The 27,631-nt window shown below is 38.2% G+C and overlaps 1 protein-coding gene across 6 annotated transcripts in view; it reads left to right on the forward strand.

Moving 5' to 3' along the window:
• TM2D1 (TM2 domain containing 1) overlaps window positions 1–27,631 on the forward strand; it is a 51,174-nt gene that overhangs the window by 19,138 nt on the left and 4,405 nt on the right. For 2 of the 6 annotated variants that reach the window (XM_070786443.1, XM_070786445.1), the window contains exons 4-6: window positions 5,751–5,842; window positions 13,997–14,070; window positions 14,667–16,056. In XM_070786443.1, coding sequence (XP_070642544.1) covers window positions 5,751–5,842; window positions 13,997–14,070; window positions 14,667–14,825 — 325 coding nt within the window. In that variant the 3' untranslated portion in view covers window positions 14,826–16,056. Of the gene's footprint in view, window positions 1–5,750; window positions 5,843–13,996; window positions 14,071–14,666; window positions 16,057–16,142; window positions 16,211–25,743; window positions 25,831–27,631 lie in introns of those variants that run through there. The other 4 variants (XM_070786444.1, XM_019957352.2, XR_002180367.2 and 1 more) reach the window with 3 other exon arrangements.

A 27,631-nucleotide genomic window follows, 5' to 3' on the forward strand; every position in this document is an offset into this window, starting at 1 on the left:
TCTGTTTCATTTATTTCCAATTTCATTTTTATTATTTCCTTCCTTCTACTGATTTTGGGCTTCATTTTTTTTTTCCCTTCTTTTTTCTAGTTTCTTTAAATGTATGGTTAGATTATTTGTGATTTTTCTTGTTTCTTGAAGTAGACCTGTATTTCTATAAACCATTCTCTTAGTACTGATATTACATGTGTGTCAGAGATTTTGGTATGTTGTATTTTCATTTCTCTTCAGATATTTTTAAAATTTCCCCTTTAATTTTTTCACTGATGCAATAGTTGTTCAATAGTTTGTTTAATCTCCACATATTTATGATTTTTTCAGCTTTCTTAAAATTGATTTTTAGTTTCATACCACTGTGGTCAGAAAAGATACTTGATATAATTTCAGTCTTCTTAAATTTATTAAAGCTTGTTCTGTGCCCCAGCAGATGGTTTATCCTTGAGAACATTCTGTGTGCCCTTAAGAAATATGTTTATTCTGCAGATTTTGGATAGAATGTTCTGTATACATCTATTATTAAGTCTCTTTGGTCTAGTGTTTCATTTAAGGTTGAGTTTTCCTTGTTCTCTTTCTGTCTGTGTGATCTATCCATTTATTGTGGGTTGTTAACATCTCCTCTCACTGTGATGCTGTCAGTTTCTCCCTTTAAGTCAGTTATATGCTTTATATATTTTGTGCTCTGTTGTTAGGTGCATATATATTAATGAATATGTTTTCTAAATAAATTATACCCTTTATCGTTAGTATATAATGCCCATCTTTGTCTCTTGTTAACTTTTTTGGTCTGAAGTCTGATATGAGTATGGTTATGCCTGCTTTCTTTTGGCCGCCATTTGCTTTGAGTATCATTTTGCAATCCTTTACTTAGAACTGAGATGAGTCTCCTAGAATCAGCATATAGTTGGGTCTTATGTTTTAATCCATCCAGGCATTCTCTGTCTTCTGCCTGGTGAATTCAATCTATTTACATTCAGAGAGTGTGTGTGTGTGTGTGTTTACCATGCTGTGTGGCATGCAGGATCTTAGTTTCCCAACCCGGGATCAAACCCATGCCCCCTGTAATGGAAGAACAGTCTTAACCACTGGACCACCAGGGAAGTTCCCATTTAGTGTGATTATTGAGTATGAGGACTTGGTATTGCCATTTATCTTTTGTTTTCTGGTTGTTCTGTAGTTCCATTGTTTCTTTTTCTTTGCATTCCTGTGCAAGGGAATGGTAGTCTTCTATGATGTTTTTCTCAGTTTTCTCTCTTTTTTTTATGTTTTGGGTCTCTGCTCTAGATTTTTGTTTTGTGGTTGTCAATGAGGTTTGTATAAACATCTCAAAGATAGTCCTTTTTCTGTTGGTAGTATCTTTTTAAAAATTTTTATCCATTTATTTTTGGCTGTACTGGATCGTCGTTACTGCACAGGCTTTTCTCTACTTGTGGTGGGTGGGGGCTACTCTCTAGCTGTGGTGTACGGGCTTCTCATTGCGATGGCTTCTCTTGTTATGGAGCACAGGCTCTAGGGCTGCACGGGCTTTGGTAGTTGCAGCACATGAGCTCGTATGTAGCTTCTGGACTCTAGAGCACAGTCTCAGTAGTTGTGGCACACGGGCTTAGTTGCTTCTCAGCATGTGGGATCTTCCCAGCCCAGGGATCGAACCCGTGTCTCCTGCCTAGGCAGGCAGATTCTTTACCACTGAGCCACCAGGGAAGTCCTGTTGGTAGTATCCTATCCTCCTATTCCTAGAGAGGTTGCATCTTTTTTCCTTTTTCCCTTTTATATTTTTGTTGTCACAAATATGTCTCAGTGTAGAATACTGTAAATTCATTAACAAATTGATGTAGCTATAGTTACTTTTTTTCACCCTTTAATCTTTGCTGTAACTAAGTGTTTAACAACCTGTTATTAACGATTTGTGTTTTGTTTTAATTTGGCTGTGCCGAGTCTTCATTTCAGCATGTGGGATCTTTGTTGCCACATACTGGATATTTAGCTGTGGCATGTGGGGTCTAGTTTCCTGACCAGGGATTGAACTGGGGCCCCCTGCATTCAGAGTGCAGAGTCTTAACCACTGGACCACCAATAAATTCCCAGCAACCTATTCTGATATATAGTTACTGTTTTCTGATTCTGCTTATTAGCTTAAAATTTTTTGGACTTTTGCTTTTTCATTTCAAGTAGAAGAATTTTTTTAAAGCATTTCTTGTAAAGAAAGTCTAGAGATGATAAATTCCCTCAACTTCTGTTTGTCTGGGAATGCCTTTATTTCTCCATGTATCTGAATGAAACTTATGCTATATAGAGTATTCTTGGCTGATGGTTTTTGTCTTTCAATATTTTGAGTTTGTCATTTTACTCTCTCCTGGCCAATAGAGTTTCTGCTGAGAAATCTGCTGATCACCTAGGGGGGTACCTTAGTAGGTTGCTGTCTTTTTCCCCCCTGGCTGCCTTTAAAGTTGTTTCTTTGTCATTGACTTTTGACAGTTTTAATGTGTCTTGGGGAAGGTCTTTTTAGGTGTTCTATTTGCTATGTGGGCTTGTATATCTAACTCCTTTCCCAGCTTTGAGACATTCTCAGCCACTCCAGTACTTTTGCCTGGAGAATCCCACGGACAGAGGTGCCTGGTCGGCTGCAGTCCATGGGGTCGCTAAGAGTCGGACACGACTGAGCGACTTCCCTTTCACTTTTCACTTTCATGCATTGGAGAAGGAAATGGCAGCCCACTCCAGTGTTCTTGCCTGGAGAATCCCAGGGATGGAGGAGCCTGGTAGGCTGCCGTCTATGGGGTCACACAGAGTCGGACACAACTGAAGTGACTTAGCAGCAGCAGCAGCAGCAGCTATTACTTAGAAGCGGGCAACAGAAGATGAGATGGTTGGATGACATCACCAACTCAATGGACATGTGTCTGAGCAAGCTCTGGGAGTTGGTGATGGACAGGGAAGCCTGGCGTGCTGCAGTCCATGGGGTCACAGAGTCAGACATGACTGAGTGACTGAACTGAACAGCTATTACTTCCTTAAATAAGCTGTTTCCTTCTCCTTTTCTTTTCTTTCTGGTACACCCATTGTCCTTATGTTGCCTTTCTAATGGAGTTGGATAGTTCTTGTAGTTTCTTCATTAAAAAAAAAACTTAGTTCTTGCTCCTCTTTCACCTGAATCATTTCTCAGTTTCTGTCTTTAAGCTCACTAATTCTCTCTTCCATATGGTCTACTCTATTTCTATTGTTTTTTAATGCCATTCTTCATATCATTTATTGAGTTCTTCAGCTTCATAACTTGTTTGGTTCAGAGTTTCAGTCTCTTGGATAAAATATTCCTTCTTTTCATTAATTTTTTCCTTAGTTCATTGAACTGTTTTTCTGTTTTCTTGCAGCATGTTGAGTTTCTTCCTGATAGCTATTTTGAATTCTCTATGAGACCACGTAGAGATTTTAAGTGATTTTAAGTTTGGTTTCTGGAGAATTGTCATTTTCTTTTTCTGATGCTGTGTTACTGTGGCTTTCCATGGTGCTTGATGAGTTAGTTGTTCCTTTGCTGGCATGCTTAAGGTAGTGAATACCTTTCTCATTTAGGTAAAACTTTATTTTCTTTGATTCTCACAGTTCAACAGGTTGGTAATTAGAGTTCTTTCTTTTGTTTTTCAGTAGATGGCACTGCAGCACAATTTGTAGCTTGGTTTCGCTGACCTGAGCTGCCTCTGGCTATATTTAATTGGCACTTTCTGCCCTCTATCACCTCTGCCAGAGGTGTCACCAGTGCCCTCATCATCTCTGCTTCTTTCCTGTGGGGTTACTGGTGCCTTGATGCTGCGAGAGTTGCTGTCGTTGCTGGCATCACCACCAGGGACACCAGGATGGCAGGTCTCCCTGCCACAAGTGGGGTTGCCTGTGCTGTGGACTCTGCTGCAGCGGTGAGGGCAGGGGAGAGCCAGGTTTGTGGGTGCTGTAGGATGGAACGGACTCATGGGCACTGCTGTGGCCCTTCCAGTCTTTCTTAAGCCTACTCTGTTCTATATTTTGCCCTCATTGTTGCCAGAATTGCTCTTAGTGAGGTCACTAATGCTCTCCTCTTGGTTAAATTTAGTGGTAAATTCTCAGGCATTCTTATATCATCCATCAGTCACATTTGGCACAATTGATCACTCTGTTCTTCTTAATACACTGACTTCACTTGACTTCCAAGATACCACACACTTTTTTTTTTTTAATTTTTAATTTTGTATTGGAGTAAAGCCGATGAACAATGTGATAATTTCAGGTGGACAGCAAAGGGATTAAGCCATACGTATACATGTATTCGTTCTCTCCTAAAACTCCCCTCCCATCCAGGCTGGTTCATAACATTGAGAAGAGTTCCCTGTGTAATACAGTAGATCCATGTTGACACCACACTCTTTTCCTCACTGTTACTCCTTTCTGGTTTCGTCTCTTGATCTGGGAAGATCTGTTGTACATTATTGTGACAATAGCTCCCAAATCCTCCCCTGCAGTCTATCTTCAGCATAGCAACTAGAGTGACTGTTTTTACACCATGCCTCTGCTTACCTCTGCAGTAGCTTCACATATCACTCAGAGTAAAAGATGGTGGTTTTATAGCACTTAACAATGGTAGTCAAGGCCCTGCATGATCTGCCCTCTTTGCCCTGTTCTCTCTCTGACCTTGTCTCCTTCTGTTCTTCCCCTCTCCTACTCCATTCCTCTTATACTTGCTTCATTAATAGACCTTGAACATGCCAGGTAGGCTGCCTTTGCAACAGCAGTTTCTTTTGTCTGGCACAGTCTTTCATCAGAGGCATGGCATGGCTAAATCTCTTACCTCCCTTAGGTCTTTGCTGAAATACCACCTTCTCAATGAAGCTTACTCTTGTCACTCCACTTAAATGGCCCTTATCTGTATCCCTGGCATTCTGAATTCCCTATATACCCTAATCCACTTCTTTTTTCATAGCATTTATGACTGTTTTTTTTTTTAAATATTTATTTATTTAGCCATACCAAGTCTTAGTTGCACATGTGGGGTGGGGTCTTCAAACTTCATGTCTGCATATGGGATATTTTAGTTGCAGCATATGGGATCTAGTTCCCTGATCAGGGCTTGAACCTGGGCCCCCTGCATTATGAGCACAGTCTTAGCCACTGGACCACCAGGGAAGTCCTTCTTTATGACTTTCTAACACAGTTTCTTTTTAAAATATGTTTAGGTTTATGGGCTTCCCTCATAGCTTAGTTGGTAAAGAATCTGCCTGCAATGCAGGAGACCCTGGTTTGATGCCTGGGTCGGGAAGACCCCCTGGAGAAAGGATAGGCTGCCCACTCCAGTAGTCTTGGGCTTCCCTTGTGGCTCAACTGGTTAAGAATCTGCCTGCAATACGGGAGACCTGAGTTCATTCCCTGGGTTGGGAAGATTCCCTGGAGAAGGGAAAGGCTGATTACTCCAGTATTCTTTCTGGTGTGGAGAATTCCATGGACTGTATAGTCCATGGGGTCGCAAAGAGTTGGACACAACTGAGCGACTTTCACTTAGGTTTATTACTTGCTGCCACTAGATTGTAAGCTCTTTAAAGGCAGGAATTTTTATCTCTTCTGTGCATTAATATTTCCCAGTAGCCTGAAATAGTCCCTGGCACTTAGTAGCCACCCAAAAAGCATTAATTGAATGGATGAATGAACTGATTAACAGTAATAATTAACATTATTTTCTAAAATGTTTACATGTTGGAAATATATGAATGTGACATTCAGGTTCTGATTCTGTGCAGGAATGGCTATTCATACAAGGTGGCGGTTGCACTGTCTCTTTTCCTTGGATGGTTGGGAGCAGATCGATTTTACCTTGGATACCCTGCCTTGGGTGAGTGTATTTTATTAAAAAAAAAAAAAATTCATGTGAAACTTGTAGGTAAATGTACCTGTTCTTAAAGATTAAATCTCTGCATACTATTAATAGTTAAGGTTCCATTTAGCTGGAGTTGAATAGTCAATGTTTTTCTCTGATTACAGAGCTAGCAGATAGCTCTGTAGTGAACTTGGGTAAAAGATACTGACTTTACTTGTTTTTTTTTTTTACATCGTTATGAAAACACACACTCAAGACAGTGTAGTCATTAAGATAGTAGACTGGGGTTGTCATTGCTAGTGCTATGTACACATTGGGTATTCAATAAATGTTTTAGGAATAAATGCATATCTTTTCCTATCCCTCCAAAAATATTTGCCTTCTACCTGGATCTCTATCAGTGTTACTTTGGGAATAGAAACTACTTCTTTCAGGAGAAGTTGGGGTTGTAACTGCAGCAACCAGTATAAGCTGGTATGGAGCCTGATTATTACCCCTAGCATCCCTCCCCACACCTTCCTCTTGGTTATAATCTTTACATTTACCATAGTTACTAATGCTTCTGAAAGCTAGTTATATTTGATGATAGCTTTTGTTTAAATAATACTTTCACGTGTCTCCCCTTATTTGAGTCTTAAAACTCTCTGAGTTTATCATCCTGTTTAAATCTGCTTTAACAGGTAGGGAAATTGTCACCAGAGAGGTTAAAGGATTTGCTACCTCTGGAGGCCTTGCTTTATACTCTGATATATTTGTTATCATCATTGTTTTATGGATAGGGAACTTGTCATGAGATTAAGAGATTTACCCAAGGACACTCAGCTAGTGACCTGAATTTGAACCCAAATACTCTGGCTCAAGAGATCATGCTTTATTTACTGTAGTACTTTGCTTCTATATTAGCCCTTCAGTGAGGAGTTTTAAAGTTTCTGAGTGCTCTGCTTTCTAGCTACCAAAGCTAATCTTATTCTTTCCATCTTGCTACCCACCAGAGATCAAAGAGGAATCTTCACTGTGAGGTTCAGTTCAGTTCATTCTCTCAGTCGTGTTCAACACTTTGCCACTCCATGGACTGAAGCACACCAGACTTCCCTGTCCATCACCAACTCCCAGAGCTGGCTCAAACTCATGTCCATTGAGTCAGTGACGCCATCCAACCATTTCATCCTCTATTGTCCCCTTCTCCTCCTGTCGTCAGTCTTTCCCAGCATCAGGGTCTTATCTAGTCAGTTCTTCGCATCAGGTGGTCAAACTATTAGAGCTTCAGCTTCAACATCAGTCCTTCCAATGAATATTTAGGACTGATTTCCTTTAGGTTTGACTGGTTTGATCTCCTTACAGCCTAAAGTACTTTCAAGAGTCTTATCCAATACCACAGTTCAAAAACATCAATTCTTTCGTGCTCAGCTTTCTTTAGGTCCAACTCTCACATCTGTACAGGACTACTGGAAAAACCATAGCTTGACTAGATGGACCTTTGTCGGTAAAGTAATGTCTCTGCTTTTTAATATGCTGTCTAGTTTGGTCATAGCTTTTCTTCCAAAGAGCAAGTGTCTTTTAATTTCATGGCTGCAGTCACCATCTGCAGTGATTTTGGAGCCCAAGAAAATAAAGTCTCTCACTGTTTCCACTGTTTCCCCATCTATTTGCCATGAAGTGCTGGGACCAGATGCCATGATCTTAGTTTTTTGAATGTTTTTTTCACTTCCTCTTTCACTTTCATCAGGAGGCTCTTTAGTTCTTCTTTGCTTTCTGTCATAAAGGTGTTGTCATCTGCATATCTGAGGTTATTGATATTTCTCCCTATAATTTTGATTCCAGCTTGTGCTTCATCCAGCCAGGCATTTCTCATGATGTACTTTGCATATAAGTTAAATAAGCAGGGTCACAATATACAGCCTTGACGTACTCCTTTCCTGATTTGGAACCAGTCTGTTGTTCCATGTCCGGTTCTAACTGTTGCTTCCTGACCTGCATACAGGTTTCTCAAAAGGCACGTCAGGTGGTCTGGTATTCCCATCTCTTGAAGAATTTTCCAGAGTTTGTTGTGATCCACACAGTCAAAGGCTTTGGCATAGTCAATGAAGCAGATGTTTTCTGCTTCTCTCTCTTTTCTTCCTTATATAAATTTTATGTCAGGATTAAATAAGGGAAATGTGTTGAGGGTGAGATTAAATTAAATTTAATAAGATCCAAACATTCCTTTAAGAAAAATTTTCTTTATAGATACTTTATGTATATAGCATTATTTCCTCTAATTGATTTATTCTCATACTTGTGCTGCTTTAGCTGAATCCTTTTTTCACCATGAAGCCTTATTTTTCTAATATTCTATCTTTGTGTTTTTAACTGTGTTAACATCTGTGATTTCTCTTTACATGGCAATAATTGGTATATTTTGTTTTGGCCATCTGTAGCATTGAAAGATTATGGATTCTCAAAAATAATAGCTCTTTTGGAGCAGTTAATGGGGGGAGAGATACTCCTTTCATGGTGATATTACTTTAAAGTGTAAATATTTTCTTATGAGAATAACAAAGTGTTGTGTGTTTTTAAGCCCCAAATTTCAAAGTCTTTGGTTATTGTATTCCTTTTTTCAAGTTTGGAGTTACCAGTTTGGACTGGCATATTATATCCACAGATCATGGGACAAATAAAGGTACAGGGATTTGTAGGTTAAACTCTTCTAAGATTTGAAAGCTCTCCTTTATTGGTATAGGCACAAAAAGAATAGAGCTACCCAGTTACCAAATCATTACAGCACGCTTGGGCTTTGGCAAACAGCAGCTTCAGTATGAAATAATCTACATTCTCTAAAATGGTTACACAGAAGAGTATTTGCAAGACTCAACCTGTAATAAAGCAAAAAATACCCCCAGTTTTTTTAAACACCAAAAATTAATCTGTGTACTTTTTATTTTATACCCAAATAAATCCTTTTATTGAATTTGTATACTTTAAATGTAAAATTTAAGTTACTAAACTATAAATAAAGTACACTGAAAACATGAGCTTTTTGAATATCATCTGGCAGCAAAATCTTTTTGGAAGAATATATCTACGACAGTAATGACTTGGGATAAAAATGGATCCTTCTTGATTAGAAACATTTTTATTTGGAATTCCAAAACTTTAAAATCTAAATACATCATTTCTTTCCTTGATAAGATAAGTAAATAGGATCTGTACAAAGAGACCTAACAACTTTTTTACTTGGATAAAAAAATCAATCTACTTTTGGTTGTTCACAAATCCCTCCCTCCATCTTTTAAAAGATTAGTTTTGGTGCACCAAATAATGAAAAACATACAAGTAATGGTTTGCATTGGTTTTTATATCAAAAAGATTGTCCTCTGTATACCGGTGCCAAATCGAATCTTGCAGACAGAGTTTTGGATGAAGTAGAAAAGAATAGCTTTATTGCTTTGCCAGACAAGGAGGGACACGACAGACTCCTGCCCTCAAGAACTGTGTGTCCCAACCCAGGAGGATTTGATGAGGAGTTTTATAGCACTAGTTTCAAGGGTAGGATTGCTGACAAGTGAGCATGTGTGCAGGGCCTGCACTCCGCTAATCTGGTCTCAGTTAATCTTGAAGAAAAGTGAAAAAAGTGAAAGTCACTCAGTCATGTAGACTCTTTGTGACCCCATGGACTATATAGTCCATGGAATTCTGGCCAGAATACTGGAGTGGGTACTCTTTGCCTTCTCCAGTTGATCTTCCCAACCCAGGTCTCCTGATTACGGGCAGATTCTTTACACCAGCTGAGCCACAAGGGAAGCCCAAGAATACTGGAGTGGGTAGCCTATCTTCTTTCCAGGGGATCTTCCCAACCTAGGAATCAAACTGGGGTCTCCTGCGTTGCAGGCAAATTCTTTTTCAACTGAACTGTCAGGGAAGCCCTAATCTTGATGAGCCTCTCTGATTCCTGGCCTCTTTTGGCTTGTTGGCTGCTCCTCCCCTGATTAGCAACTGTTCACATCTGCCATTTGGAACTCAGGAAAGGTCATGGAGGCTGGATTCTCTTCCCTTCAAAAAAGAAAACAGGGACAGAAAGGGCAGGAACACCACAGGGTCCTGGTCATTTTCAGTTTTAATAAATGCTGTTTAAAGTGTATGCTACTTTGTGTTTTTCAAGTTGATCATAGATTGTTTCTAGTTTTTTGATAGTCATACAACAAATATTCCTCAAACTCTGCCATACTGTTCAAGGAATTGACTTGAATGAGACAGATGAGAACCCTGTCTTCAGGAGTTTACATGGCATAGGAAGACAGAGAATTAATGAACAAACCAAGAAATAATTTCTGATCAACACTGTGATGGAAATAAATAGGAGACATGTGATAGAGTTCTGGGCCTGTTGGGGGGAACAGCATGCTCGAAGAATTCTCTGAAGAAGTACCCTGAGATGAGAAGAGCTGCAGGAAGACCACCGTTGGAAGAGGGCATCATAAAGGCAAAGGCGCTGGCACCGTTCCATTTTCTTCATAGAGTAGCAGTTCATTGAAGACAAACGTTTTTCAAACCATCTCTTTTTGGCTGTGCTGGGTCTTTGTTGTTGCACGTGGGCTTTTCCGGTTGTGGTGAGTGGGGGCTGCTTTCTAGTTGTGGCTTGCAGGCTCAGTAGTTGTAGTGCAAGGGCTTAGTTGCCCAGTGGCCTGTGGAATATTCCCGGACCAGGGATCAAACACATGACCCCTACATTGGCAGGCAAATTCTTAAGCACTGGACCACCAGAATGCAAAGTCATGTAGGCCTTAGGAAACAAAATGGTTGTCTGAGGAGGTCTTACAAATAGCTGTGAAAAGAAGAGGAGCAAAAGGCAAAGGAGAAAAGGAGAGATATATCCATCTAAATACGGAGTTCGAAAGATTAGCAAGGAGAGATAAGAAAGTCTCCCTAAGTGATCAATGCAAAGAAATAGAGAAAAACAATAGAATGGGAAAGACTAGAGATCTTGTCAAGAAAATTATAGACACCAAGGGAACATTTCACGTAAAGATGGTTTGCAATAAAGGACAGAAACGGTATGGACCTAAGAGAAGCAGAAGATATTAAGAAGATGTGGCAAGAATACACAGAAGAACTGTACAAAAAAGATATTAATGACCCAGACAACCAAGATGGTGTGATCACTCACCTAGAGCCAGACATCCTAGAGTGCAAAGTCAAGTGGGCCTTAGGAAGCATCACTATGAACAAAGCTAGTGGAGATGATGGAATTCCAGCTGAGCTATTTCAAATCCTAAAAGAAGATGCTGTTAAAGTGCTTCACTCAATTTACCAGCAAATTCAGAAAACTAAGCAGAAGCCACAGGACTGGAAAAGGTTAGTTTTCATTCCAATCCCAAAGAAAGGCAATTCCAAAGAATGCTCAAACTACTGCACAGTTGTACTCATCTCACATGCTAGCAAAGTAATGCTCAAAATTCTCCAATCCAGGCTTCAAGAGTACATGAACCATGAACCTCCAGATGTTCAAGCTGGATTTAGAAAAGGTAGAGAAACAAGAGATCAAATTGCCAACATTCGTTGGATCACAGAAAAAGCAAGAGAGTTCTAGAAAAACATCTACTTCTGCTTTATTGACTATGCCAAAGTCTTTGACTGTGTGGATCACAATAAACTGAAAAACTCTTCAAGAGATGGGAATACCAGACCACCTGACCTGCCTCTTGAGAAATCTGTATGTAGGTCAAGAAGCAACAGTGAGAACTGGACATGGAACAACAAACTGGTTCCAAATTGGGAAAGAAGTAGGTGAAGGCTGTATGTTGTCACCCTGCTTATTTAACTTATATGCAGAGTACATCATGCGAAATGCTGGGCTGGATGAAGCACAAGCTGGAATCAGTATTCCTGGGAGAAGTAGCAAAAACCTCAGATATGCAGATGACACCATCCTTATGGCCAAAAGCAAAGAAGAACTAAAGAACCTTACGATGAAAGTGAAAGAGGAGAGTGAAAAAGTTGGCTTAAAACTCAGCATTCAGAAAACTATGATCATGGCATCTGGTCCCATCACTTCATGGCAAATAGATGGGGAAACACTGAAAACAGTGAGAGACTTTATTTTCTTGGGCTCCAAAATCACTGCAGATGGTGACTGTAGCCATGAAATTAAAAGGCACTTCTCCTTGAAAGAAAAGCTATGACCAACCTAGATAGCATATTAAAAAGCAGAGACATTACTTTGCCAACAAAGGTCCGTCTAGTCAAAGCTATGGTTTTTCCAGTAGTCATGTGTGGATGTGAGAGTGGGAGTATAAAGAAAGCTGAGCACGAAAGAATTGATGTTTTTGAACTGTGGTGTTGGAGAGGACTCTTGAGAGTCTCTTGAACTGCAAGGAGATCCAACCAGTCAATCCTAAAGGAAATCAGTCCTGAATATTCATTGGAAAGACTGATGCTGAAGCTGAAACTCCAATACTTTGGCCACCTGATGGGAAGAACTGACTCATTGGAAAAGACCCTGATGCTGGGAAAGATTGAATGTGGGAACAGAACAAGACGACCGAGGATGAGATGGTTAGATGGCATCACCGACTCGATGGCCATGAGTTTGAGTAGGCTCTGGGAGTTAGTGATGGACAGGGAAGCCTGGCATGCTGCAGTCCATGAGGTCACAAAGAGTTGGACACGACTGAGTGACCAAACTGAACTGGACCACCAGAGAAGTCCATGATCCATTCTTAATGTTCTTTTTATAAACAAATTGAAGGAAGGGAAACTGTGATATTTCCAAAATACTCTGTGAAGAGGAATGCAATTCAGAAATAAATGAGTGAATGGATATAATACATAGACGGAATGAATGAATTTCCTTGGACAGCTATAATAAAGTGCAATTAATGGAAAAAATAATTAAAGAAATTGTTGTATAAGGTGGTGAATAAAAAGTTCGGGATCTTTAGGAAACAGAAAGGTTGAGAGAACTTATTCATTTCAACAAATATTGAGCATCTCCCATGTGCCAGGCAATGTTGTAGGTACTAAGGACACAGAAGTAAACAAGACAGATAAAAGACCCTTCTCTAAGGGGACTTTCATGAGACAGATGGTAAACAAATGTAAAATATGAGGTAGGTGATAAGTGTTTTGAAGAGAACCAAAAGCATTATTTTATGTAGTATCTATATTTTAATATTTTGGAAATTATTTCTAGCATGTGTTATCCCAGTACTTAGAACATTGTTCTACTGTATATCTAATACTAATGGGGGGGGGGTGGGAAATCATCTAATTTACCCACATATTTCAGTCTTACTTGTATATTTCCAAATGTGTGCCAGGAGGTGATCTCATCCATTCTTACAATTTTAGCTGGCATCTGTTTGTAGTTGATGCTTAGAACTACCCTTTCACGAAGAGTCTTGCTTCATATCATCTTTATATCTCAAATGGGATGTCTGGAGAGCAGCTCAGGTTTAAATATAGGAGAGAGATTACTCATCCCACCCTCCACCCTCAATCTGCCTCTTCTGATTTCATCATCATGTTTTTATGTTGTATTATTATATGTCCTAGATTCTATGCTCTGTTATCATCTGGTTTAGTACTGTAGCTCTAAGGTTGGAGCCAAGGACAGAGATGTACACAGAATTGGTGATTTTGACTATAGAGCTAATAAGAAACATAAGATGCTTAGGAAAAATGTATAGAATAAATTGAAGATAATTAGGTTACTAATAGCATTTTGCTACTTAGTTAAAAGATCGGTGTATTTTTTCCAGATTACTTTGTTATGCCTTGACAGTATTTAACTTTCTACTATAAATATATATTAAAATTTGTATCTACAGTGTATTAAGTGTACATATATAAGGGTTTAGGACTAAAAGATGTTCTGTAACTCTGTGTGCTGAGATTTAAAGATTTATTTTCTTAGGCCTTTTCTTTTAAGAAATTTTGTAAGATTACATTGAGTTTTTACTTCAGATTGTATTGTTTAAGTGAATGAATCATTTTTTGTAGTTTTTCTATTTAGAGGGTCTTTTAAACTTTTCTCATATTTTTAGGTGAAGATTTGATTTTTTTTTAAGTGTTAATTTTATACTCTTGATATAAAGCATTTGTGGTATATGTAATGATTTATTGGGAAATGGAAAAGTTTATTAATATTTATAAGGTTTTCCAGGTTGTAAATGACTTTACCTTCTTTTCTAGGTTTGTTAAAGTTTTGCACTGTGGGGTTTTGTGGAATTGGGAGCCTAATTGATTTCATTCTTATTTCAATGCAGGTGAGTTAGTTTCAATCTAGAAGATGAACTACTTTTACATTCAAATTTGAGTTCTGAGGTACATTTTAAGTATGTTAGAAAGCAGGTAGGAATGCTTTTTCATTTTTCTTCAGATGCTAGATCTAAAGGATCCTGGCCATGTTTTCAAGTAGCATTTTCCAACCTGTGCTCAATTAGTAGTTCTAAAAGACATAAGAACTTCTTCTTTTTTTTTTTTTTTTAATAGAGAAAAGGTTTCATTTCTCTTTATTTTTTTTTAATTTTATTTTATTTTTAAACTTTACAATATTGTATTAGTTAAGGATCTGTGCTCAAGTATGATTTGTAAATGTGAGTGCAACTGAGATACAGATTTCTTTACTGGAGAATTTCTCAGAAGCTTAAAGATTTGTATTATGAACCTCTAAGAGGGATTAAGGTTATAAATATTTCCAACTTATTGTCTCTTTTCCTGTTACAGCTGCATTGTCACTCACTGTAAAAGGATACTGGTGGGAGTCTTGTATTTACATATGAATATGTAGAGGCAGAAACCAAATTTTTTTTTGCACTGGACAGGTTCTCTATACTAGTATTCTCTTGGTTGCATATTGTAGAAACTGAAATCCAGCAAGCTGCAGCCTAAAAAGAAAACAGGAATGTCTGGGAGCGCTCTGGAAAATCCAGGAGTGGGGCTGGTATTGGACAAGACCAAATCCATACAGTCAAATGTGCTCACCACTCCCCTCCTCTTCATCTCTGCTTCTCTGTGTTAGCCTCATTTTCTCCTGCTGCAGAGGTTTGTGGAATGCTAACCTTAAGCATTCAAAAGTCCACCAGATATTTCCTATTAAATTATACTGAACTGGTTGTGGTTAACTCAGGGGGATTCTTAAATTAGAGAAGAGATGAATTTATCACAACAAATGTCACAAAACAGCCTTTCAGTAAGCATTTATGGAGCACCTAATTCTCCAGCAAGTGTGTCAGTGTGTATTGAGATTATCTTCAGTTTTGCTCTTCTTTTTCATACAGTATTTCCATTCCTTAATTCTGTCTGCTTGATGTTATCCTTATGCTCTAAAAGAAAGTCAAAATCTAGGAGACTTTTGGTAACATACTGTGAGGAGGGGACCATACTGTGAGGAGGAGGCAACATATGGACCAATAAGATACCAGAATTAAACAAGGAAAATATTTGGTTTTAAAGTTGGAATTTTCCTGTCTTTATTCATAAACATATGCCTAACCAAATATCCTGCCTTCTCTGACTGTGGGACAGGCAAGCAGGCATGAAGAGGCTAAGGTTCTTCTGCACATATGCTTGGAAATGGGTTTCTCACTTAAATAAGGATCCAAGGAATTTAATGTACTATTGGGATTCTTTAAGGTATACAGAATTCAATGTCTTTAAAACCCAACCATTTAGTTAATATTTCACACTAGGTTCTTTCTTTGGTGATATCAGTGCTTTGTAGCTTTATTTATGTCAAATTATAGAGCTTATTTGTTGATTCAACCACTATTTTCTGGTACACATATACATGAACTTTTCAGAACTAATAGTTCTTTTCTTAAATATCTAGAATTGAGACTATCACATCGACAAATTATTGAGGGAGATTTAGAATGTTTGAATTTCTACACTAGGTTTCCCTAAATAAGACATTTTAATAGGGATGACCACTGTAGACTGCTTTCAGACCAGGGAAAAATTAGTCATTTTTCAAAAGTAGCCAAGTAAGATATATAGCCTTATTCTACCTGTTGTTTAATATATTTGACATGTGATGTTGACTGTATTAGATTTAGATAATTATTTTTTCAGTCAAGTAAGTTGTTACTATAAATATCATAAATTATGTTAATATTTTTGTCTTGGATATACTTTTTCAATTTCTCATAAACCTTTTACATTCTGTCATCTTTGTTTATTCTTCTTTTCTTCTTTATTTTCTCCATCCCTAATTCTTTTCTTTTTACCATTAAATATTATTCATCAATGAATTGCAGTGTTTTTTCTTTTGGGCTGTGATCCCAGAACTATATTGTGCATGAACTCAAGACTTATAAAAACATACTTTACTTCACAGTGTTTATAAGAAAAATCCAGGAAAATCCTCCTTAAAAAAATAGGTCTGGTTATTTCATCTTTGAACTGAAACAATATAAAGTATAATGCATATATTACTAAGGTAAGTAAGCTTTAAATATATCTGTACTTACTAAAAATGCTTTCATGAGTTTATCTGTTAGTAAACTTTTGAAGTTTTTTCTTAAAAAATACGCAAATAGCACTGTGTGAATGAATGGTATAAAACAATACGTAGAATTAATTCATTTGTTGTGTGCGTTCAACAGAGTTTAAATCAGTGATACAGTTTTTCAGTTATACGCAACTTTGTGTATAACTGCTATGTATATTGGAGAAGGCAATGGCACCCCACTCCAGCACTCTTGCCTGGAAAATCCCATGGACAGAGGAGCCTGGTAGGCTGCAGTCCAGGTGGTTGCTAAGAGTCAGACACAATGAGTGACTTCACTTTCACTTTTCACTTTCATGCATTGGAGAAGGAAATGGCAACCCACTCTAGTGTTCTTGCCTGGAGAATCCCAAGGTTGGGGGAGCCTGGTGGGCTGCCATCTATGGGTTCGCACAGAGTCGGACATGACTGAAGCAACTTAGCAGCAGCTGTGTATATAGTTATTCATAAGGCAGGTCTGAAAATTTTAAAACACTAATTTATGGAAGCAACAGTTAGAACTGGACATGGAACAACAGATTGGTTCCAAATAGGAAAACGAGTCCGTCAAGGCTGTATATTGTCACCCTGCTTATTTAACTTATATGCAGAGTACATCATGAGAAACACTGGACTGGAAGAAACGCCAGACTGGAAGAAACACAAGCTGGAATCAAGATTGCCGGGAGAAATGTTAATAACCTCGGATGTGCAGATGACACCACCCTTATGGCAGAAAGTGAAGAGGAACTAAAAAGCCTCTTGATGAAAGTGAAAGTGGAGAGTGAAAAAGTTGGCTTAAAGCTCAACATTCAGAAAACAAAGATCATGGCATCCGGTCCCATCACTTCATGAGAAATAGATGGGGAAACAGTGGAAACAGTGTCAGACTTTATTTTTTTGGGCTCCAAAATCACTGAAGATGGTGACTGCAGGCATGAAATTAAAAGACGCTTACTCCTTGGAAGGAAAGTTATGACCAACCTAGATAGCATATTGAAAAGCAGAGACATTACTTTGCCAACAAAGGTTCGTCTAGTCAAGGCTATGGTTTTTCCTGTGGTCATGTATGGCTGTGAGAGTTGGACTGTGAAGAAGGCTGAGCGCCGAAGAATTGATGCTTTTGAACTGTGGTGTTGGAGAAGACTCTTGAGAGTCCCTTGGACTGCAAGGAGATCCAAGCAGTCCATTCTGAAGGAGATCAGCCCTGGGATTTCTTTGGAAGGAATGATGCTAAAGCTGAAACTCCAGTACTTTGGCCACCTCATGTGAAGAGTTGACTCATTGGAAAAGACTCTGATGCTGGGAGGGATTGGGGCAGGAGGAGAAGGGGACGACAGAGGATGAGATGGCTGGATGGCATCACTGACTCGATGGACGTGAGTCTGAGTGAACTCCGGGAGTTGGTGATGGACAGGGAGGCCTGGCGTGCTGTGATTCATGGGGTCGGGAAGAGTCGGATACGACTGAGCGACTGAACTGAACTGATGCTTATATATATTCATACATATCGTGAAGGATAAATTAGGTAATTTGGTTTTTTTATCAGAAAAAATATGAGAATATTTGATTTTATTTAAACCTCTTTTCTCACTCACACAATGAACGTTTTTAATTACATCAAAACCACTGATGTGTCCTTCACCAACAGAAAGAAAAGAAAATTTATTCTGTTAAGTAGAGACAAGACAGCCACAAATCAGAAAGATGAAGATGAGTAGAGGGAAAATGGAAATATGTGTTGGAATGTAGAAAGTTGTTAAAATGAAGTATGTCAAGATTCTTTGTGATAATTTTTAAAAATTCATTTTCATTCCTATCAACATTGCAGAGTAGATTTCCTTAAAAGACTATTAACTATATAAGTAGCAAAATATACAAAGCAATATAATCTCCAAGACAGTTTTAATTTTATAAATTTATTAAATATTTCATTAGTTTGGCATTTAATAAATGTAAGTTGGGGAACTTCCCAGGTGGTGCAGTAGTAAAGAATCCACATGCCAGCGCAGAAGACGCAAGAAGCCTGAGTTTAATCCCTGGATCAGGAAGATCCCTTGGAGTAGGAAATGGTAGCCCCCTCCAGTGTTCTTGCCTGGAAAATTCCATGGATAGAGGAGTCTGATAGGCTACAGTCCGTGGGGTTGCAAAGAGTCAGACACGACTGAGCCACTGAATACACACACATATGTAACTCATTTAACACTGGGTTATATATTGTTTTTGTATTATTTTTTTTAGCTTTTACACACCAGGTTTGATTTTTCACACATAAATTCCTTGAGAAAAAATATTTTTATTAATCTCTTGTAGTACTAATAGTATGCTTAACATATTCTCTCAAAATTTTTGCTGATTTGAGCTGAATGCAGTGTAACTTGTGAAAAGTATGTCTTTGTGCCAATTATAGGGAAGATAGGCTAAAAACGAAAGTTTTAAAAAAGTGAGTGCTTTTCTTTAGGTCTTTAAAGTTCTAAATTTCATAGGGCACATGAGCTAATGAACAAAAATAAAAGGTGGTATGATAAAGTATAAATAGTAGGTTTTATACCATAAGTGAAAATGACTTAGCGCCATTTAGGTATAAGTTGGGGTCCTTGCCCGAAAGAAACTTAGAATCTTACTCTCTCAGAAGTGTTGTGAGAATAACATCCCACTTATTATCAGAAATATCTCATTGGAGAAATTCTCTGGCAGTCCAATGGTTAGGACTCCATGCTCTCACTGCCAAGGACCTATTTGAGTCCATGATCCGGGAGCTAAAATCCCGTAAGCCATAAGCCATGTTGGGCAGCCTATCTATATCTATATCTATATCTATATCTATATATGTCTCCTTGGGAACTGCAGGCTGAAAATAAGAGTTATCTTGATTTATCTTGTCTAAATTCTTGAATTTTACTGAAATTTTAAGAGCCTAGGCTTTTCAGTTCAGAGCATAAATAAGATTCAGGTTATAGGTTCACTTCTGTGTAAGCCAGTTGATTTGGTCAAAGACATAACCTGTGCCCTTACTCCATGAAATACATGGTCTTGATCAAAAGAAGGACTAAATGTGTAATCACTCTAAATCTGTTTCCAGTACTGGAAATGTTGGTCAATGTCCTTGACAGTTCACTAGCTGTAGGACAGCAATATATAAAAACTGCTGCTGCTGCTGCTAAGTCGCTTCAGTCGTGTCCGACTCTGTGCGACCCCATAGATGGTAGCCCACCAGGCTCCCCTGTCCCTGGGATTCTCCAGGCAAGAACACTGGAGTGGGTTGCCATTTCCTTCTCCAATTCATGAAAGTGAAAAGTGAAAGTGAAGTCTCTCAGTCGCGTCCGACTCTTAGCGACCCCATGGACTGCAGCCCACCAGGCTCCTCCGTCCATGGAAGTTTCTAGGCAAGAGTACTGGAGTGGGGTGCCATTGCCTTCTCTGATATAAAAACTAAATACCAAATGTTCCAACAAGTTTTCTCTTATTTATTTAACTCTGGAGTGATATATTGAGGAAATGACCTGAAAAACTGAGGAAACTGATGATAATTTGGGTAGTCTCTACTTTGTCACATGATCTTAATTAGGTAGATTTCACTTAGTTCACTTACCTGTGGGCTGATTTTTATTTAGTGAATTAAAGGAATGTTCAAAAAACATAGTAGTCCTGAGACTGAGCCCAGTGATGTGTTTTCCTCAGGAGATAGAATGCTAAATCTTATTCATTTCTTGAGGAGTGATGTTTATAATGGTCATTTAGGATTAATACTAACCAGTGTTTAAGTCAAATGAAGTCAGGGGATCTGACTGTATAATTTCTGGCACTGTGTGGGAATTTTAGTGCTTAATTAAAATGTGAGTAATTAGATTTTTTAATGGTCTCATGTTAAAATTAACGACATAGAAGTCAGCTCTGGACACAAACATGTAATTTAACTTTTAAGAGAATGTGAATTTACTTCTTTGGAGAATTGGGATGGACACAGGTTGCATCATTATCCTCTAATTGCAGACAGCTGTGTCATTTTACTTTTTCACCAGGTTAATAGCTCTTCAGGAGATGATATGATCTTGCCAGTGTTAATATTTACATTCTTTATATGGAAGAAACTCTTAAATGGATTAGATAGCAAAATGATACATTGATAGAATTGCATGAAGTGTTTGTTTTTGTCCTTCACTCATTAATTCATCATAACATTTTAAATTTTAAGATATTTGAGTTATCTAAGCCATCTGACTTCAACAACAAGGCAAAGCCAGTAAGTAACTAAGGGATCACATCTGTTTGATAAAGTTTAGGTTTAAAAGTACTTACTGGTAACCAAAGAATGCTCAAACTACCACACAATTGCACTCATCTCACACACTAGTAAAGTGATGCTTAAAATTCTCCAAGCCAGGCTTCAGCAATATGTGAATTTCCAGAAGTTCAAGCTGGTTTTAGAAAAGGCAGAGGAACTAGAGATCAAATTGCCAACATCCGCTGGATCATGGAAAAAGCAAGAGAGTTCCAGAAAAACATCTATTTCTGCTTTATTGACTATGCCAAAACCTTTGACTGTGTGGATCACAATAAACTGGAAAATTCTGAAAGAGATAGGAAAACCAGACCACCTGACCTGCCGCTTGAGAAATCTGTATGCAGATCAGGAACAACAGTTAGAACGGGACATGGAACAACAGACTGGTTCCAAATAGGAAAAGGCATACATCAAGGCTATATATTGTCACCTGACTTATTTAACTTATATGCAGAGTACATCATGAGAAACACTGAGCTGGAGGAAGCACAAGCTGGAATCAAGATTGCCAGGAGAAACATCAGTAACCTCAGATACGCAGATGACACCACCCCTTATGGCAGAAAGTGAAGAAGAACTAAAGAGCCTCTTGATGAAAGTGAAAGAGGAGAGTGAAAAAGTTGGCTTAAAACTCAACATTCAGAAAACTGAGATCATGGTATCTGCTCCCATCACTTCATGGGAAATAGATGGGGAAACAGTGGAAACAGTGGCTGACTTCATCTTTTTGGGCTCCAAAATCACTGTAGATGGTGATTGCAGCCATGAAATTAAAAGATGCTTACTCCTTGGAAGGAAAGTTATGACCAACCTAGACAGCATATTAAAAAACAAGAGACATTACTTTGCCGACAAAGGTCCATCTAATCAAGGCTATGGTTTTTCCAGTGGTCATGTATGGATGTGAAAGTTGAACTATAAAGAAAGCGAGCACAGAAGAATTGATGCTTTTGAACTGTGGTGTTGGAGAAGACTCTTGAGAGTCCCTTGGACTGCAAGGAGATCCAACCAGTCCATCCTAAAGGAAATCAGTCCTGGGTGTTCATTGGAAGGACTGATACGAAGCTGAAACTCCAATACTTTGGCCACCTGATGCAAAGAGCTGACTTATTGGAAAAGACCCTGATGTTGGGAAAGATTGAGGGCAGGAGGAGTCGGGGACAACAGAGGATGAGATGGTTGGATGGCATCACTGACTTAATGGACGTGGGTTTGGGTAAACTCCAGGAGTTGGTGATGGACAGGGAGGCCTGGCATGCTGCGGTTCATGGGGTCGTAAAGAGTTGGACACGACTTAGTGACTGAATTTAACTGAACTGGTAACCATCTTTTTTTCCTTTAACTTATTTTTGTTAGAATGCTAATTAAATATATAAAAACAAAAATACATTTTCTAGTAACAAAATCAAAAGTTTATAAATTACAAACAAAACTACAACATTACTAAAGTTCAAATAAAGTAAGCTCTTTTCTTTGTGGTAAAAAATATATATACAATACTAAATTTGCCATTTTAACCTGTTTAAGTGTACAGTTCTTTGGCATTAATTACATTTACAGTGTTATGCAGCTGTCTCCAGTATCTATTTCATCTCCCAAAACAGAAACTCTACATCCATTAAGCAGCAAGTCCTCTTTTCTCCATCCCCTAGTCACTGGTAACCTCCAATCTACTATATCCCAAAGAATTTGCTTGCTTTCTAGATATTTCATGTAAGTGGAATCATATACTATTTGTCCTTTTATGTCTGGTTTATTTCACTTTGCACAGTGTTTTCAAGGTTCATTGATATTGTGGCATGTATCAGAATTTCATTCCTTTTTATGGCTGAATAATAACGTTCCATTGTACGTATATACCACATTTCTTTTATCCGTTCATCTGTTGATAGACACTTGGGTTGTTTCCACATTTTGGCTGTTGTGGATAATGCTGCAGTGAATATATGTGTACAAGTATCAGTTTAAGCCCTTATTCAGTTCTTTGAGGGTAACTACTTAGGAGAAGATAAACTTTGATATAAAGCTAATTGAAGAAAATATCTTCATGACATTAGATGGGTTGTCTTCTTAAACAAGATCCCAGAAACAAACCATAAAGAAAAAAATTATTTAATTTGATACATTAAAATTAAGAAATTTTAATCATTTCTAAAAAGGATACCATGGACTGACCAAATAACAGTTAATAGGCTGAGTTAAAGAACACTGTGGGGGATGTGGGCTCAGTTGCTCAGTCATGTCTGACTCTTTGCGACCCTATGGACTATAGCCTTCCAGGCTCCTTTTTTCATGGGATTCTCCAGGCAAGAATACTGGAGTGGGTTGCCATTTCCTCCTTCCCGGGATCTTCCTGACCCAGGGGTCAAACCCAGGTCTCCTACATCTTCTGCATTGCAGGCGGATTCTTTACTGCTTGAGCCACTGGGGACGCTAACAATAGGAATTTATATGTGAAATATGCAAATCAATAAGATAATAGGGAATTTAATAGTTAAATGAGCCCAGTAAACTAAAGGTGATTCACAAAATCACCCAAATAACTAATGTATATATAAAGAGGTACTTATTTACCCCCAAATGTTCATCCTTCTCTCCACCAGGGACAGGGGACAACTGTTGTAGTACTGTTTGTGGTAGGAGGAAGTTAGAATTAACCTAGATGTGGAGAATGGATATATGGATATATCCTCTGTAACACCAGGCAGCAGCTACAAGCACTTACCTGTTGTACATACAGCTACCATGGAAATGTCCTAACATCTTAGTGTACTGTGAAAATTGTTTGAAATTGAACAAGATCTACAACAGTATCATTTGGATAATTAAAAATGGATATCCAAAGAAAATAAAATGTTTTTCAAGAATAAATATCCAAGTCATATACCAAGTTAAATATATGCCCATTATTTGTGTGGGTACCTATGGGTGGGCGACTAGGATTATGGAGAATTATAGTGGAGATGTATGGATGTGAGAGTTGGACTATAAAGAAAGTTGAGCACCGAAGAATTGATGCTTTTGAACTGTGGTGTTGGAGAAGACTCTTGAGAGTCCCTTGGACTGCAAGGAGATCCAACCAGTCTATCCTGAAGGAGATCAGTCCTGGGTATTCATTGGAAGGACTGATGTTAAAGCTGAAACTCTAATACTTTGGCCACTTGATGCGAAGAGCTGACTCATTGGAAAAGACCCTGATGCTGGGACAGATTGAGGGCAGGAGGAGAAGGGGACGACAGAGGATGAGATGGTTGGATGGCATCATTGACTCGATGGACACGGGTTTGGGTAGACTCCGGGAGTTGGTGATGGACAGGGAGGCCTGGCGTGCTGCGGTTCATGGAGTCGCAAAGAGTCGGACACGATTGAGCGACTGAACTGATAGTGGAGATGAAAGATTAAGAACAGAAAAACAGGAAATTTAGTGATCACTGCTTAACATTCTTGACTTTCATGTGAACTTCTAGAGTTTTCTGACTTACTCTTCTTGCTATAGACTTTCCACCTATCGAAAAGCCTACTTCTTTAAGTAAACAATTCAAAGGTTTTCTTTTTTGCATTTAAGCTGCAAATAAAATTTCATGGTTGAAAACAATCAGAAATGACAGGAAAGAAGAAATTAAATTTCACCCAATTCCTCCAAACCACCACCAGCAATCTTCATAGAATAGGGGTGTGATAAGATGAAAGATGCCTGTATCAAATCCCCGGAACCTGTGAATATTGTCTTATTTGGAAAAAAGGGTCTCTGCAGATGTGATTAAATTAAGTATCTTGATATGAAGAGATTATTTTAGATTATCTGGATGGGCCAGATAATGACGTGTCATTGACACATGTCATTATCCAATGACATGTGTCCTTATAGGAGGACAGTAGAAAAAACACAGACACACACACAGTAAAGAAGGTGATGTGAAGACCTTCACCCCAAGAGATCAGGGTGATATGGCCACAAGCCAAGCAATGCCAAGGGGTGCCTTAGAATGGATTCTCCCCCACAGTCTCTGCAGGGCATGTGGCTTTACTGATACCTTGATTTTAGACCTAAGGGGCCCAGAACTGTGAGAGTAAGTGTCTATTGTTTTAATCCACTGACTTTGTGGTTATTTGTTGTAGTAGCCTCAGGAAGCTCATATAGAAGGATATGAAGTTGCTTTCTTGTGGCGTTAGGGCTTCTCACACAAGATACGTTAACACCTCTTTGTATAGAATAGCTTTTCACAGCAGAGTGGCCCTCCTGATTCCCCTCTTGGAAGATGAAGACCTGTAGCAACCTACTGGTCCATTAATTGTTAAGTGGTCTTTCTTCTCCCCATAGACTTCAGAAATCTGCCCCAGTTTATCAGACAGAAATACTTCATGAAGTAGAATTTGGCTTCAGGCTATTTCTTAGCAGGCAAATAAGCATAATTTTAGGGTTCATACTTTGTTGTCAGTGAACAGATGGCCGTACATCTTCTATACCAAGAATCGGGAGATTTGGTAGTTCTAAGATTTGTTAATTTAGAACTTAAAGACCCAAATCCTTTATTCCCTCCTTCCCTTCCTTCTCTCCCTCTTTTCTTCCATTCTTCCTTCCTTCCCTTTGCTATCTTCAGTTCCATTGATTAGGATCACTTCTTGTATCGTTACTTTCAGAGGTGGAAAAACACCTTTTTCCTCACACACACCTTCTTAAAAGCAGATAAGCCTCCCATTGAACTTGTCTCATAGATTATCATCTCACCGGTGATTGATTACATGCCCAGGCTGAATCAAATCTGTGGAAAGAGGATCTACCACAATAGAACCAGTTGTTGAGGAGCCAGAATTACAAAGTTTGAAGGGAAAGAAATACTATAATAAGATTGCTAAATTATATACAAAATTGGACCATGTATTACCAGGTAATAAAACTGTAATCTTTAGGGCTAACTTATCTACAGGACAGGGGGAACAAAAGACCAAGACAATATCATATCATTCTTCTATGTGTTAACTGCTAACTTGCCAAGACTGTAAAACATCTAGGCCCTAATCAGTTTTTAGTTAAATAGTTATATTTCCTGAGAAAGTCAAGTGAGCCGTGGGCGGACTTATTAGAAATGCATGATAGTAAAAGGCTATCCAATCATCTTTTTTCCTTATTTTCAACTTTTGAAATCTTTTTTTTTTTTTTGACAGAAGTAAGTGAGAGTGTCAGAGGAGATGGCATAGGAAGAAAAAGATAATAGGGCAAAGGCCTTGTTCCAATCTACGCACATGTTCCAGGTTAGGCCAGTTTTTAACCACGTGATTTAACCTATTTCTACTTGCTAGGCTTTCCTTTTTCTTTGTTTCTTTTGTAGAGTCTCAAAACGTTGTAAATTCTAGTCACCCATTCCTTTCTTTCTTTGCTTAATATACATACTAGTTTCCTCTGTGACTTTGCCATTGAAAATCTTTTAATTTTTATGTAAATTCATTAATCACATTCATAAATGTCAAGACAAAGCAATTTGATCTTTGGAGGAAGTTCAAGTACATGATAGCACCTAGCAAGGTATCTGGTATTATTTGAATACTAACATTTATAGTTCACTAGAATAAACTCCCTGTTGGCAGATTGTCTTATTCACTGTTCTGTGTATAATGTCTAGCATGGTGCCTGGACTGTAGGAATTAACTATTTGTTGAATAGCCTTTAAAACCAAATTTATCTTTAAAATGATGAATGCTCTATAGTAGTGTTCTTTAAACTCTGGTTGCATAACCCCTAAAAGAATTTTTTTCTTAAGAAAACCCCTATCCTCACATGTTTCAAGTTGACATTTTCAGTTTTCCATCATAAGCTTAAAAAGTTGCAAAGAATATCATTTCTAGTTTGCAAATATTGACATATTTAAATAAAACTGTTACATTCGTTTTAAAATGTATCCACAGAACACAAATAGCATAGAATTTAAAATACCCACTTAATGTAATTATTTATATATAATTTGATCAAAATAGCATAAACATGTTACAGATATTAGCAAATAATTTGTAAGCTAAAAAAAAGTCAAATTTTACTAGGGATGCATCTTTTAAACAAGTAACAGAGAGTATTTTTGGACTCTTGATTAAAAGACATCCCTGGCTCCAATATTTTGAATTATCCCCTTCTTTGACATATCAGAGATTTTTGTACCTCAAGGCAATATGCCATCATGAGACTCAGTGTATTTTGATGGGGGAGGTATGCTTTACTGTTGTCAAGTTGGAGAAAGGACCACAGGGAAAGGGAAGTGGGCTTGGGACCTAGCATGATGCTTTTATTCTAGTGTGATATCAGGTGGATCATTTTCACAAAGAGTATTTATGTGAATTAAGGATCTCAAAATGGATTCCCTTGCAGCTATCTGGGCCTGCATATACCTTTGTAAATCCCTGTGTACCCCTAAGGCTGCAGTTTGAAGATTATTATCTTAAAGGATAAGTTGTAGAGATCATGTTAAGTGGATTGTCACAAATGTGATTATATGGACAAGACTCTTTTGATGAGTGTGTGTGTTTGTGTGTGTGTGTGTGAGTGAGTTTATTTCTTCCTTTTCCATTCCATGTGGTTCTGGTAGGACTGTCAGTCATATTACATCATCTCCCAGAGGGAGCCTGGCTTGGCCAATATTAATCCTATTCCCTTGGATACAGTAATTTGTTCAGCAACAGGCATAAAAACCAGGCACATCCGTCAAAGTTCTTCCCTGAAATTGATGTATATACACTGAGGAAGAAAATTTTATATTCTGTTGGAAACTGCCAAGATATGTATCTAGAAGTTGGCAATCAATTGGGAACACGTGTCTGGAATAAAGGCAGGGAAGCCAAACCAAGGGCCTCATGTGGTGTGGCATTTCAGTTCTTGAGGCCTTAGTTCCCCCAGCTCTCTTAATCCTGTGAGCTTCCCCAGTGCCCTTTTCAGCTGCATGAACTACTAAATTACTTTTTTTGCTTGAGTTAGTTTAAGTTATATTTCTGGTGCTACTGAAGTAATTTTATTAACACCTGAGAGAAGTAAACTCAAAATATTTTTAAAGTATCTTCTGTAAAATGG

This window comes from Bos indicus, chromosome 3 (genome assembly GCF_029378745.1).
Source record: "Bos indicus isolate NIAB-ARS_2022 breed Sahiwal x Tharparkar chromosome 3, NIAB-ARS_B.indTharparkar_mat_pri_1.0, whole genome shotgun sequence".
Classification (NCBI taxonomy): Eukaryota; Metazoa; Chordata; class Mammalia; order Artiodactyla; family Bovidae; genus Bos; species Bos indicus.